The 14,486-nt window shown below is 39.2% G+C and overlaps 3 protein-coding genes across 4 annotated transcripts; all 3 read right to left on the bottom strand.

Moving 5' to 3' along the window:
• Positions 1-1,472: 1,472 nt before the first annotated feature.
• Positions 1,473-3,324, bottom strand: dynll1 (dynein, light chain, LC8-type 1). Of its 2 annotated transcripts, XM_079466994.1 has the most exons (4): positions 3,206-3,279; positions 2,551-2,638; positions 2,339-2,477; positions 1,473-1,849 (listed from the first exon to the last, which is right to left on the bottom strand). In XM_079466994.1, exons 3-4 carry the CDS (start codon positions 2,468-2,470, stop codon positions 1,712-1,714), a joined length of 270 nt encoding a protein of 89 aa, XP_079323120.1. In that variant the 5' UTR covers positions 2,471-2,477; positions 2,551-2,638; positions 3,206-3,279; the 3' UTR covers positions 1,473-1,711. The 2 variants fall into 2 exon arrangements, with proteins under 2 accessions (XP_079323120.1, XP_079323119.1); XM_079466993.1 differs by lacking the exon at positions 2,551-2,638 and having other exon boundaries at positions 3,206-3,324.
• Positions 3,325-5,479: 2,155 nt separating this feature from the next.
• Positions 5,480-9,512, bottom strand: polb (polymerase (DNA directed), beta). The gene is made up of 14 exons (XM_079468541.1): positions 9,310-9,512; positions 8,852-8,909; positions 8,692-8,758; positions 8,506-8,580; positions 8,321-8,379; positions 8,186-8,235; positions 8,052-8,103; positions 7,888-7,942; positions 7,737-7,809; positions 7,459-7,529; positions 7,274-7,360; positions 7,125-7,192; positions 6,899-7,038; positions 5,480-6,662 (listed from the first exon to the last, which is right to left on the bottom strand). The coding sequence occupies exons 1-14, from the start codon at positions 9,368-9,370 to the stop codon at positions 6,568-6,570; spliced, it is 1,011 nt and encodes a 336-aa protein (XP_079324667.1). The 5' UTR covers positions 9,371-9,512; the 3' UTR covers positions 5,480-6,567.
• A 1,327-nt stretch (positions 9,513-10,839) lies between these two features.
• On the bottom strand, positions 10,840-14,482 carry enkd1 (enkurin domain containing 1). The gene is made up of 8 exons (XM_079466824.1): positions 14,363-14,482; positions 13,558-13,649; positions 13,243-13,470; positions 12,893-13,065; positions 12,597-12,728; positions 12,366-12,508; positions 11,919-12,055; positions 10,840-11,499 (listed from the first exon to the last, which is right to left on the bottom strand). Exons 2-8 carry the CDS (start codon positions 13,640-13,642, stop codon positions 11,339-11,341), a joined length of 1,059 nt encoding a protein of 352 aa, XP_079322950.1. The 5' UTR covers positions 13,643-13,649; positions 14,363-14,482; the 3' UTR covers positions 10,840-11,338.
• Positions 14,483-14,486: the final 4 nt, after the last annotated feature.

The raw sequence follows: 14,486 nt of genomic DNA on the forward strand, positions 1-14,486 counted from the left end.
TAGTTGAAGTTGCATGTTTTAGGATGTTTTTATAGACTTGTTATCGTTTCTTATTCAAAAGTGATGTGCACAAATACAATATACAGAGCAACATCAGAACGACGCTTTAAGAAGGTTTCGGGACAACTGCTTTGATTTCGGAACACCCATTCAGACTTAATCCAGGCCCACCCATCTGACACGTTCTGCATCCGCCACTGCTGTGGTATGGCGGAAACATATTTTGTTACCAATGCAATCTCTCAAGCTCAATTAAGTATGTATTTTAAAACAACAATGTAACCATCAATAGTGCACAAATTGTGTTTATTTTACAGAATACAAACATTTTATATATTATTGGTATTTACAGCTTATTTTAACTGCCATCACAAATGAAGAATGACCAATCAGGGTTTATCCTGCCACATAAGGAGGCGGTGCCCTCCTTACCTTGTGTACACACACAGACCTACTGTACCTTTAAGTGGCATAACCAAAAACGTGTATATATACTTAAAACATAAACGAAAATGACAATTATCAAGTTTAACCCAAACAGAAATGTTTTTCAATCAAATAAAGCTTTTTATCCTTTTCAGCCCACCATAGCAACTTAATTAACCAGTCTAATTAAAAAAATGCAAATCTCATTCACATCCTGCGTTCTTTTGTGGTTCACTGAGCTCTGAACGATTCACTGATTGTTTTATATTCGCTTGTGACTGAAAAGTTTCATGTGTTTAAACGAATCGGTTCAAAAGAGTCATTTGTTTGCGAGATCGCAATTTGCGTTCATACTGGCGAAGTTGCTGTGTGCAGAATAACGCTGATTCAACGAGCCAACTGCGCAGCTTAAAACATTATACAATGATGTACGTCGCGTTCATTTAAGAAATTGAACGAATACTTGAATGCAAAACAACTTTCACCTGAAAAGCCGCAATTCTCCACCCACTAGTCTGATGACGAAACAGCGCCTCCCATGCGGCGTCATGCCGCAACTGCAGTTATAAATGAGGGTCTGTTGATGGCATACACGCAGTGTTGTTTGTGAAAATACGAAAATTGACGGAGGCGGCCGTATGTATTATGTCTGTATCATGTTGCATATGGAACATTGAGTTTAGACATTTTGAAATCCTGCAAACAAATAGTTGTTTCATTTCAAATCATTTATTCATTCATTCTGATGTCATGAAATCATTCAGAATATACAAACTGCTTCTTTGTGTCAATAGAACAGACTCAAACGTTGCATCTGACAACTACACAGCAGCGAACCGGTGTGTCAAAAATCTGTTTTATTAACAAGGCGACGAGAGGTCTGTTTAACATAATCGTGCCGGCAGAACTACTTCAGCCGACCCTGAGATTTTGTCCTGTTGTGGATGGAGCCCAACATGCAACTATACACTTACTTTCATATAAGATGCTTCACAATTTCAAGGACTTTGCGCACATCACCTCAAACAACAAACTCCACCCAAATAGCCAAACGATCTTGCTTTAATAAAAAAAAAAACTCAGGTGACACAAAACGTTCCAACTGTGTATAGAAAACAAAAATAAATACAAGTTTCTTTATGTCATTCTCCTGTCACATGGCCATTTTCTAAACATTAATCAGAACAAAAGAAGCAGCCGAGAGAAGGCAGGTCCCAGTACAGGAATGATCAGCCTGATGGATACAGTCTGTTTTAATGCTCTGTTGAAGAAATGAAGCGCTCGCTCAGCCGGACTTAAACAGCAGAATGGCAACCTGACCCAGGTAGAAGTAGATGAAGTGCTTCGTCTCGTGAGTCACGTAGCTGCCAAAGTTCCTCCCCACGATGCAATGCCAGGTGGGGTTGTACTTTTTGTCAAATTCCTGCAATGGAAGAAAAGGAGATGAAACACTGTGCCATCCTATTTCATATTTGTATTGTAGTACTCAACATGAAAAATGATGTAGTCTGAATCTTATCCATTGAGAATTATTTGTATAAATGAATTGAGAATGAAACTATTGTATACATGATATATAAAATGAATATTCATTAAAAAGATTATTGAATGTGACTGTGCATACATATACACGAGGCCCCTGGTGATTGGGTGAATGCAATGAGGACTTAATGATGTCACCCAAGAAGAAAGTTGTATCGGAGGTGGAGCCGACGGGCGCTTTTCTTAAACAAGCCGATGAATTTAATATAAAACAATTTTGTTAAAACATCCCTTGTACAGACTTCTCCACCAAAAAGCCGACATTGAAGTTGTCATGAGCACATCTTCTGTGCTAAAAATAACCCCTAGTACACGGAGACGTCCCGGTTCCAAGCTGGACGTCCGACAACCCAAGGAAAGCTGCGTTTACCTTCTTGATGTAGGCAGCGATGTCCTTCTCAATATTGTACTTCTCCAGCGCCTGCGTGGCACATTCCACAGCGTCCTGCTGCATCTCTTCAGACATGTCTGCATTTTTGATCACAGCCTTTCTGTCCGACATGTTTGCTCTACATAGGTGGAGAGAGAGAGAAATGAAGATGAAATAAATGGGACTCGCCTGACCCACACCCTCTGACGCACCTTGATCAGCTTCACTGGAAGAATGGGTTCTTCGGGTCAATACAACCATCTCCAATCGCAGCCCTGTGTCCATTAAGAGGGCATTTAACTGCCCGAACACAAAATCTTACTGGTCAGACTGGTGAAAGAGCCACGGCCCGCCAGCCAAGCGGCTTATATAATAACAGCACATGAAATGCTCAACAGCCTTTATTCCATCTTTATTGCATAACATCACGCGGCATATTTCACCAGGTTACTGTTGCCATGGACACCTGAACTAAAGGCTGTACTCAGCACCAAAGATATTTCAGCAAACTAATAACAGAACATGGAAGATGGTGTTCATACAACGAATGAAACCCACGAAATATAATTCAACTAAACGTTTGCTGTGCGTTTTAAGGTTTTGATGAGTACCACAATCTACACGAATGCTTGCGTTTCTTTCTTTTTTGAAGAAAGACTTTCTGGACGTATGAAACGAGCGACGTAAAGAGATTTAAGCTCATTTTAAGTCTGGCACATTTCTTTTAATTCATTCATTAAGTCAAGTTGCTGAAATACAGATGTGCGGAAACACGCTGCAAAATGTCGCTTTTTTCAGACGTATTTTGCCGTTTGTACTAGTGAGCGATACAAACAGCCGAAAAGAGAGAAATGTCAATGTTTTTACCTTTTTCTGTTGAGAGTTTTAGACACAGAGAGATTGTGTGTTCACGCGACGCGCCTGTGATGGTCCCGCTGTGTGCTTGACTAGAAGCAATGTAGGTGTGTAACTGGCGGTGACCCCTCCCGCTCTCGTGTCCCATTGGTTGTGAGTTCTAAACCCGAGCCTGTGATTGGTCAATCTGCGAGTTTACGCGTGCACTTTTCGCGTGCATTTTATTTCAGACCGTCATGCTTTGCTGCACGGACGCTGTGTTGGTCTCCATAGCAACAAAGGGCGAATTCTCTGGAATAAAAAGGAGGGCGGGCGGATACGGAGCCGTTGAATATGAGAGTTACGACACTTCTGTCAACCTATTTAAATGATTTCAACGGGACACATAACAGCAACTATATTTGCAGAATTTGTGCTTAATGTATAAGCACATTGTGTACACTGAATACTACGTTGATAACATCAACGGGGACAGCAGATGGAAAATAGCTTTGGCTAACTCTGGTACAAAACATATTTTCGTAAGATTAATGTATTTTGTACGATGTCCCTGACAAATAAATTAATTAAATAAAAAACATAAAAAGCAGTATTTTGTCTGGGGAGCAATAAGTACGTTCTGTGAATATATCATATGTCCGCCTACTCGTTAAAATGTATTAACTTGCTGTACGCAAATGCGTTTGGGAGACAGTAGCTGTGTCTGAATTCGCCCTCTATGCACTACATCGGGTGTCCACCATTTTTTTAGTGTCCGAATTCTGAGTGAACAACTCATTCCCATTCGCAATACACAAGGGCCGCGTATGCAAAAAACAGTATGCGAGAAATACCCGGATGGTTTACTACTTCCGCCGAGATTCGTGAGTGTGGATCGGATGGACACTTATCTATCCCATGATGCCACGGGAGCTGAGCAATAGTCATATTTCAAAAGTAAATCAAATAAATATAGCGGAAAACTTTAAGGCGGGCGTCCATTTTTAATGTAAGAGCCAATAAATTTATTTCCGTAACTAAATTATGTTTTTATCAACGCTCATGTAAAGGTTGTGGTTACGTCAAAGAGCATACGGGTCACATGACCATAAAACATGGCGGACCCAGTATGTCATAAATGTATTCATACTACTTCCACTCTAGAATGTACTGTTTAAACGGCCGATAGGTAGGTACTTCAGTACGTACTGTCACAGTATGCGATTTCGGACGCCGCACCACTCTCTCATTATTTCCCATGATACAACGCGAAACAACCGCCTGATTAGAATCAGTTGAAGGAGAGTGACCGTTAATGCCACCAATGTACGTTGTGTCGAATGTCCGCGACAGGACTGTCAGGTGCAGGATATATTACGTCAGTGTCCGACATTGTTCACTCATTGTCATTCACTTCCTCCCCATAGGCTATTGTGGACGGTTTAGCATATATAGAGAAGAATGAGTGAACAATTGAGAGAATTCAGAAGCAGTGTTTGAAATGAATGCGCTCCAGTGCAGTTTTTGGGCTGCTTCCGAATACCCCCAATTGATGTCTTGGCCACTTGAAAGCGCGTGCACGCGACAGGAAGTAACACAAGTCTGTCCCAGGTCTTAAAAACGCCAAAGTACAGTGCTCTGAACGCACACTAAACCAAACTATCTTGAATAACGCTTTAAAACGTGCTGTACATTTGATGTATTGTTACCTATTGTGTAAAACTGCGTTTTATCGCATAATTAAAACACTGTCGGGTTAGAAATACTACATGCTCACTTGGGATCTTCACAGCCACTAGAATACTTGGGACAAAAACAGGAAATACGTCATGAAAGTGGTCAAGTGCAAAGACCGCCAGTTTGGACGCAGCCTTGTTCGCTCCATGACACGAGTTACTTCCGCATTCCATTCTTCCAACGGTCATTTATGTGAGTGTCGCAACTCTGTTTTTCGACGGTTCTGCGCTAAAAGAGCGGGTGCGTCCCTAGAGTGCACTGTACAGTGGACTTGTTAGGGTGTTCTGCCATTTTAAGAGAGATTGAAAGTCGTAGTCGTTTTTTATTGTTTAAAAAAATGGGCGTCAAAACTACATGTGTGGTGGTCTAAAAAGTTCATATTCTAGGAAGCTTTATTTCTAAATGTTTGGTTGATTGTATAACGCTTTTAAAAGTAGATGTAAAAGGTTTAAAAGTTTGGTCGTTCATTGACTCTTTATATTTTAAATAATAGTAAACTGAATCATGTTGAAAAGATATCTAAAGAAAACCCATAAGTTTATATAAAGGCAGCCACTCAGATCAAAGCGTGCCAAATCAAAATTATTTATGCTTTATTTTTGCATTATAAAGTTGATTTCAGTCTTGTCCATCTGGAGATAAAACTGAGTCAGTTCTGTTCATCTGTTGTCTAAAAGTACATAAATAAATTATTTTAAACTGATGTGACCTGCTGTCTATGCAGACAAATGAAGCATAATATAATATAACCTAAATGCAACAGTACAGACACGAAAAACACTACGGTTCAACATCTGTGAAAACAGCACCTTTCAGTACAATCCTCTCATTATCTTTATTACGACTCAAACTAAAACTCTGTGTAATCACCAGAACATGCAGGATTAGATTTGTAGATCTCGCACACCTGGTCCAGGTATGTGACGGTTACATTCCTCTGTAAAAAAGAAAGACTTTCACTACATCTGAGTGAAACTAACATTTTTATATAAATCTTTTTCTAATGGTTTAATTTTGTCCTGAAAGACAGACAATACCTATTAAAAATAACATCAAACATTTTTCAAACAGATATTCAGTAAAAAAAAAGATCAAAAACTGACCTAAATCTGAAAAAAGGATGTGACGTTTACAACAGAGAAAATGTACACAAAGACAGAATTTCATGTACCTCGCCATTTTACTAATAAACAAAAACAACAGCACAACAACATAATGGTTACATAAATAATGTAACATTCCAGACAGCGCCACTAAAAATATATTTTTTAGGTTTATCTTATAAACATAATAATATAACAAACAAATGTTTGATGGTGTATCTTTGAACCTTCGCATGACAGTATCCATTTACGTGTGCTGTCAGACGTCTGTGAAATGAGTCCTGCTCTTCAAATTAAAACAAAATATATTCTGCATGATTAAAAAGAAGAAAAAAAATACTCAAATACAGTCAAACAGCTGTTAAGTCCCTTTTTAAAACCTTACACATCCCACGCTGACCTCGGTAACATCCTACAGTACAAACGCTGTAAACTATCTAACGGCTCACATACGGGTTTGTGAAGTTCAATCTTTGCGTATGATTGATGTATCAATCGCTGAAAGAGACTGAAGCAAGTCTATCTGTTACATCGTTCTCAGCTTGTATGCTTGTTTCACTCGCTACGATCCTTTGGTTCTTTGTATTTCCACTCTATGTAATCAAAGATGTCCTTCTCACTCTCCACCAGCAAAGGCTCTCCAGCCATACCTGTACGACAGAGAACATTTTCATTTCAAATGACATTCAAGATTAACTCTAAAGTTAGTGTATGTTTCAAAATGTGTGTTAGCGAACCAAAAACGAATAAGAGGGTCTCAGTGCGAGGTTTTCATTACAAAAGAAAATGGCCACGGTGTTTGGAAACTACGACTGTTGGTCATTTCGTTTGGTGACAGTCGCTTTGCAGCTGTAATGTGTTGTGCTTCTGTATTTGTGTTTCTCACCAGTAACCCCTAGTGGACGGATGGTGTACTCATTGAGCGTAAAGCCCTTTTCCAAAGCACGAGTCCTCATGTTCTTGTTGAATATGTCACTGCCAGTGAAGTACAACACACCACAGTAATACTGATCCTTTGGAATGAGCCTGCGACACAAGACGGACAGACAAAGATGAAGAACCGGACGTTTTTAACAGAATACAGTTTTCATTATAAAAAGTTTGGTATGAACCTGATGTCAATACGCCGATGAATATTCTCTTCATCATCATCATTTTCTTTCTGAAGCTGACAAACACCCTGAAGAAAAAGAACACACGTGTGATTGACTATTTTATGTTCGTGAAACAGTAAACTTTGAGAAAGAGAGAGAACCCTGACCATAAACTTGGTGTCTCCTTTGGAAAGCGTGTCAGTGATGAAGTTGATGGACTCCAGATGATCCACAACAGCATTCAGTAGTTTCGGCTGCAGGGAGAGAGAAAGATTTCAAGACGTATACAGGAAATTGTGTGAGGAAACAAATGTTAAAATTACACGGCCATTTCTCTGGTCTGTGAGTTTACCTGTTTCTCAGATTGAGACGTGTAGTTTGGGTGAGTCAGCAGTATATCAATATCACCACTCGACTCCGCTCCTGGAGATTAAAAATACATTTCATTCAACTCTGGGACCATAAAGAAACTCAAAACCAATTGATGTAGCTTGACGTGAGAACTGATTCACCTCACCAATATATATATATAAATATATATCTTTACTTAGTAGAACGACAGTAATGTGATTTCATCACTTCATCTTTACCATTCTGAGGCTTAAAAAGTGACTGTGAATAAGCAGATACCTCTTCTGTAGCTTCCACAGATGGTGCCGATGTATTCTGGTTCCAGCAAGTCAAGCTCCTTTAGTATCAGAGCCTACAAACACAGATTATATGCAGTCAAACACTAACAAACGCGTCATGTTTGATTGAGATAATTGAAAGAAACGCCAACCTCCATCTCTTGCATTTCTGCACGAGGAATTCTCTTCTCAAATTCTTCAAAATACCTCGAGTACACAGAGAAGTGTGCACATTAAAAACACAGAATATCTGTAATGATACGAAAAACACTTAACTGTCTCCTAAAAACACAAATCCTTTGTGAGTTTGGCTTACTTTAATCCAATCTGCTGATGGTGATTTAGTTTGTGTTCAATCTTCTTCAAATCTATAAACAAACAGATGAGACGCTTTGTTTTTTGAGTTAAAGAATACAACGGATATATTTTTACACATAATCGTATACAAACCTTCTAACGTTTTGACCCCTTCATCGAAAAACTTTCTGGCTGCGGCAGGACTAAAACCAGACAGAAAGAGAGACGGAGTGAGTTTTACATGTTACTGTTTCTAAACTAGTTTCAGTGAAATGAAGAGTGTTGTACCCGATTCCAGTCACTCTGGTTAAGAAGTTAATGGAGGAGCTCGTGTCGTCATTGCGAATCTGTACAGGACATACAGAACACATGAGCATGTTAAACTGTACACATGACATATAACACACAGTCCTGTTAGAATCTATGCATGATTTGAAAAAAACATAACATATTATTGCAATGCATTCAATCACCTTTTCCAGCTTGCGTAGTTTTCCTGTCGTCAAAAACTCATCGATTTTCTCGGCTATCTTTGCACCCACTCCATCCTGAGGGTGAAAATCATTTGCAGTCCTCAGATCAGTCAACATTTCACCGACATATCAGGATTCTCAATACTATACTTAATAAATCAATTAATAAATATAAAGCGTACGCACCAGTTTCTTTGCTTCTGTTCCACTCTTGATCTTCTCCGGATATTTGGCGATTACAGCTGCTGCTTTTCTAAACAAAGACAACCAACAATGTAACAATGTATACAACACTCATATTGGATGTCACTTCCACTTGAGATGATTTTAGAGACTACTGTCTTACCTGTAAGCATTGTATTTATGAACGGCTCTGTTGACATTTTTCTCATAATTGGCCAACTCTGGAAGGACAGTGACCATTAAAAGAGTGTTAAACTGCACTTTAAAACGTGTTTCACATTAGTGGATCAGCTGCAATATATTGCAACACGATGCCATTGAGACTTTTTGTGACATATAAAATACATTTTCACAATCATCATCATAAACGATGGATTCTGTTGTTGAGTTCACTGCTTTTGTTTTGTTCTCCGAGGATTAAATGATTAAAACAGTGGCATGTTAGTGCATACTCAAACAGCAGCCATAAAATCACGTGTTCAGAAAGTTCAAATATCTTTCCAAATGTAAATGTAATGTTTTAAAATAAAACAGCTTGGAGATCATTTCATCTCTTCATTCACGTGTTATTTAAAGGTCCAGATAGCTTAGCCACATGCTAACCTGAGCTGTCACACTCACCTATAAGGAAGTCTGTAATTCCTTCATTCAGAGTTTCCTGAGGCGCTTTTCTTTTACTCATGTTTGATGTTGGATTTAAGATATTAAATAAAAACTGTGTTTATTTTCAGCCGTATAAATTCAATCGCCGAGTGAACACACAACAGGACAAAGGCGTTCAAGCCACGCAATAGTAAGGGGCGGGGATTGCCGAGGCCGCGCCCACTGCGCACACGCTGATCAATCAGCAATCGCTCCGAATAGACCCGCCCACTAACGGACAAAAGGCTTGTTTGAGATGCGCCTTGCCTCGCCTGAAATATAGGCGAGAGTAGGCGGCTACAGTGAGGGGAGGAGTGAAAAAAAGTGCAGGCAAGCCGGACACTTCCTGAATCTCGCTGTGTTGTGGACTGCAAACGTCAACAATGGAAGAGATCGCGTTCGCGTTCTTTATCGCGGACGAAGTTGATGCAGTTGAAATACCACTGTTTTTACACGAAGATGGTTATGATGAGGAGAATTACCGAAGGTGAACAGTGCTCATTACTTAAAATGGCTTATTCAGTAAATGGTAGGGATATAAATCTATCTGATCTAGAGTGGTATTGCAACTTGCATCTAATGAAATTAATGTCGAGTCAAAAATAAACAGTCCTGACTGCAGATAATTCAGCACCAAAGAAAATTGTTTTTATTATTATTAAAGTTATTTGGGTGAACTATCCCTTTTTTACATGACAAATATTCCATATAAATATATTACACAATTGTTTGTCACCTTAATGTAAGTTTCAATTCATGTTTAATGATTAGGAAAAGTGTGTGCTGCAAATTATTCTTAAAAAATAATATGAAACAACAACACATTCTAAATTAAGAAATGAGCATGTGTGGGTTTTGTTTATTGCACTCCTGGAATCAGACATATCCAAATAAAGATATCAGATAAAAACACAAACATGAGGCCTAATTGTAAAACAGTCACATTAGATGTATGCATGTATTGATGGATTGACTAATTTATTTAATGGAATAATGTTGTACAAAAATGTCAATGTATAAAGAGAATACACATCTCTCAATAAAAAGAAAATAAAAAACAAACAGGACTTCACTTCAAACCAAGAAAATAAAAATAAAACATGTCCTAATTACTAAGTACTATAGAAAAAAGTAAATCGTATTAGGCTATAGGTAATGGACTTCTTAGAATTAAGGGGAAAAAATATCAGCTGACATTATCAGCCAATGAGCACGAAGCTGTGTCGTCAGTCAGTCGTTTCCCATCATGCTTTTGAGTAGCGCAGTCGGTGGAGAGCAACTGCGCTCGACTGCTCAATCCGACACAGCCGCCTCGCTGTCGCGAGAGTTTTTTGGTACACGTCAGCATGAGGTCAGAGCAAGGCGGACGTAACTCGGACACTTTTCTAACCGGCATGCAGCTCACGGTGATCACCGGTGATCGGTTCTGCGCAGATTTTGTTCATCTCAAACAAGCCTAATGACTGCTATTTAAACACGTTACGCTTTTCGTGTAATTACGTCAAAATACGTCAGTTTCAGAGAAATATAACACAAGAACACAATTAAAAAATGTGTTTTAAATTTGGCTTATAAAAAACACTGAATGAATATCGTGACACTTTATGGCTGTTAATCAAACTGACACTTAAAACATTATTTTCCAGTCCGTATTTATTCATTTTTGTTTGTAAATTGTAAATTGAATTAGCTTAATTAGTTTGCACATGATGTGATTTACTTGACAAAATCAAAAAACCTTAATAAAAAAACATGTTTAATGTGATCTTCAAAACGAGCACCATAGTTGTGTAATACTAATTCACATCACAGCTAATACCATAATAAACAAATACATTCAAAACAGTAATGCTCAGCACAAGTGCTGCAGTCGATGTTTAACAATGCAACTAAATGAAAGCAATGCAATGCATGTTTCCTCTAGCCATTTTAAAACAAGCCAATAATGCACTGAAAACAAATGCAGTGGAACCATCTCTGACAAAGAAACGAGAACAGACTTCTGTGTTCACGAGTCAATTTTCACATAAACTTTGTCACGTGAAAAGATTTTGATGGCTTCCTCCACTTCCGAGAGACGTTGGTCGAGTTGTGCACGTCGTGAGCGAATGCTCACTGTGTCTGCTTTCACAGGGAGAGAGAGCAGCTCGCTCACCAGAGACCTGTGAGCTACACACAGAGAGAGAGAGAGAGAGAGAGAGAGAGAGAGAGAGAGAGAGAGAGAGAGAGAGACAGAGAGACAGAGAGAGAGAGAGAGAGAGAGAGAGAGAGAGAGAGAGAGAGAGAGAGAGAGAGACAGAGAGAGAGAGAGAGAGAGAGAGAGAGAGAGAGAGAGAGAGAGAGAGAGAGAGAGATGAGAGAGAGAGAGAGAGTGAGAGAGAGAGAGACAGAGAGAGAGAGAGAGAGAGAGAGAGAGAGAGAGAGAGAGAGAGAGAGAGAGAGAGAGAGACAGAGAGACAGAGAGAGAGAGAGAGAGAGAGAGACAGAGAGAGAGAGAGAGACAGAGAGAGAGAGAGAGAGAGAATTATCAATGACTGTTTACTCCATGAACAACTAAATAAAAGCTGAAAGTGCTTCTGGAGACATACTGTCTTTAAGAGACTGCAGGGTTTCCAATCTCTCTCGTTCAGACATCTGCGTGTGTCCAGCAGGAATGGAAGGATCCCGCGTGTTTCTCCTCTTCTCCTCCTCCTCTTTTTTCCACTGAATCTTCCTTTGCTCCAGACTAACAAACAACCCAGAATGACGCATTAAACTCTCAGGACGTACAGCAAACAATGAGTACAATCTGAATAGTTATTAACATTTTGTTGTTTCTTTCTTGTTTTTGACGACAGCACAAATAAGGATCATTACGATTTCATGCATTATGACTTTTCATTTTGGACATTTTAAATATTGACATGAGAATATGTCAATGTCGCTATCTACTGTAAGCAAAGGAACATATATTTCATGTTTATTTAATGCAAAACAATTTTGAGGTCAGACAGGATGGTATTTATCGCTCTTTTACGTCAAAGAGAATCACTCACTACTGTGGAACTTTTCCTTTCTCAGCGCTGGGCGGAGGTTTGTCTCTGAGGTTCTGTAAGGACTGAGATCGCCGCAAGGTCGTCTTCCTCGCAGCGCGTGCGTTATGACTCACAAAATCCACCATGTGACCTCTGACCTCCATCTAAACATTATAAGTAAAAAGGAAACGATTGATCATGACAACACGAGCATCTGTGTGAACAGAAAGTTGACATAAAGACATGACACACTTCAGAATCTCCAGCAGTGTCCGGTGTGGGCTCGGTGTCTGAACACCGGTGCTGCGGTCGACCTCCAGCACCACATAACGAATGAGCTCTCAGAAACTTCTGACAGTCTGCTTTCTTAGGGGGGCTCGTCTCCTACACATACACGGAGAGACAGTTTGAAGTTGCTTTGTATAAAACATGCGCTGAATACATACATAAAGTGTTCTCATCTCCGATGTGTCTAATATTAAACATGAATTGACATCTTAAATCAGTTGAAAGTAAGAATGGGAAGATTTCGGTCCCGACTTGCTCACCTGTAACTGTGCCATAACCCTGGAGGACACATCTTGATATTTCGGTGAGGTCCAGAGTGCTTTAACAGGAACAGGTTTGGAATGTTCTCTCTGTGCCTCCAGCTCTCGAAACCGTCTCTGGATTTCACGTAGTTTGCGGACATTCTCTTTACCAAAGTCCCGTGCGGCAGACTCTACAGGTTCAAGAGAAGATGTCTTAAAAGCTTCAGTCTCTGTTCACCAAAACTCTAAGTACACCATGGAGGGAAATTCTCTTCTCGTGTTTTGTGTAAGCAAGAAAGTCAAAAGGAGTAATTAGTGGCGGTATATTTAGCATGCGGTCATTATATACGACTCTTAATCGATCTCACTGGGTTTGCTTGGATTCGGAAACAGTGAGACTCCCTCCAGTGTCAGTAAGTTGCCCATCACTCCTCTCCGGCCTCTCTCCAGGATGTCAGCACCGTTAGCACCGATGCGGGGTCGAGGGGTGACCCGAGCGCTGTAGCACCCCGGGTACATCACAGGATCTGGTGCTAAAGGACCCTTCAGAAAAGTCGGAGACCCATTCTTAGAGTTCCCCTCCAGGCGACCACGAGCTTCACCAGAGAGATCACACGAGCAATATAAGAGACAGAGATCAAATATGACCATACATGATAAATATCACAAGTTTGTGATCTTACCAGAGGATGGGCGTTTGTAGTATTCTGGAAACAGTGTGGGGTCTGGAGGAATGGGCCCAGATATCGTTGAAGGCCCTTCACACATATTCCTACTATACAGGAGAATATGTGAAATCTAATTTAACTTTAATCATATCCCAATGTATACAGAGTACAAAGAAAGCATTAAAAGTTGAAAAAATTGAATTTCTTTCTCATATTTGTCATTTCCATTGTCAATTTGTTCATGAGGGATTTTATATAAAACTGTTATGAATATGTTATAGTTTATAGTTATTATGCTTTATTAATAATAATTTGTACAGTATATTTGAAGAGTTTGGTTCCTAAACGAGATAACTAATAATTTCTATTCTTTCAAAAATCATGTTTTTTATTGTGCATTCCGATTAATATCAAACTGCGGTTGGTTGGTTTTGATTTAAGCCATAATAACTCCAAAAATACAGCTAACTAACAGAATAAAACACAACAAAAACATGAGAACATAATACAAATCATAATATCTTAAAGATTATTCATCTCATTTTGGAATCAAACTCTTCATTTCGACATGAATGATGTTCAAATGGGTCTAATGATACTGCCAACAGGTGAATTGACTAAATAAACATGCAATTATTCATTTCATATTTTAGTAAGAACGACAAACATGTGACATTTTCATGATTTGATAACAGATTGTATCTTTGCCCTGCATAAACTCCTACAAATATCCGCAATCACTTGATGATTCAGATAATCCAGCATTCAGAATAATTATCGTCATGTTTAATTTGAGGACAACATATTTATAAACACTTACCTTTAATAAAATCCTCAGTAGTTTGATAATTGTGTCGATACTGATGTTATATTCGCTCTTTTCTCCAGTTACACGCAGACTGATGACGCGTGAACAACAAGCTCAAAGCGTCACCACGGCAACG

The sequence above is a fragment of the Barbatula barbatula genome (assembly GCF_947034865.1).
Source record: "Barbatula barbatula genome assembly, chromosome: 11".
NCBI lineage: Eukaryota > Metazoa > Chordata > Actinopteri > Cypriniformes > Nemacheilidae > Barbatula > Barbatula barbatula.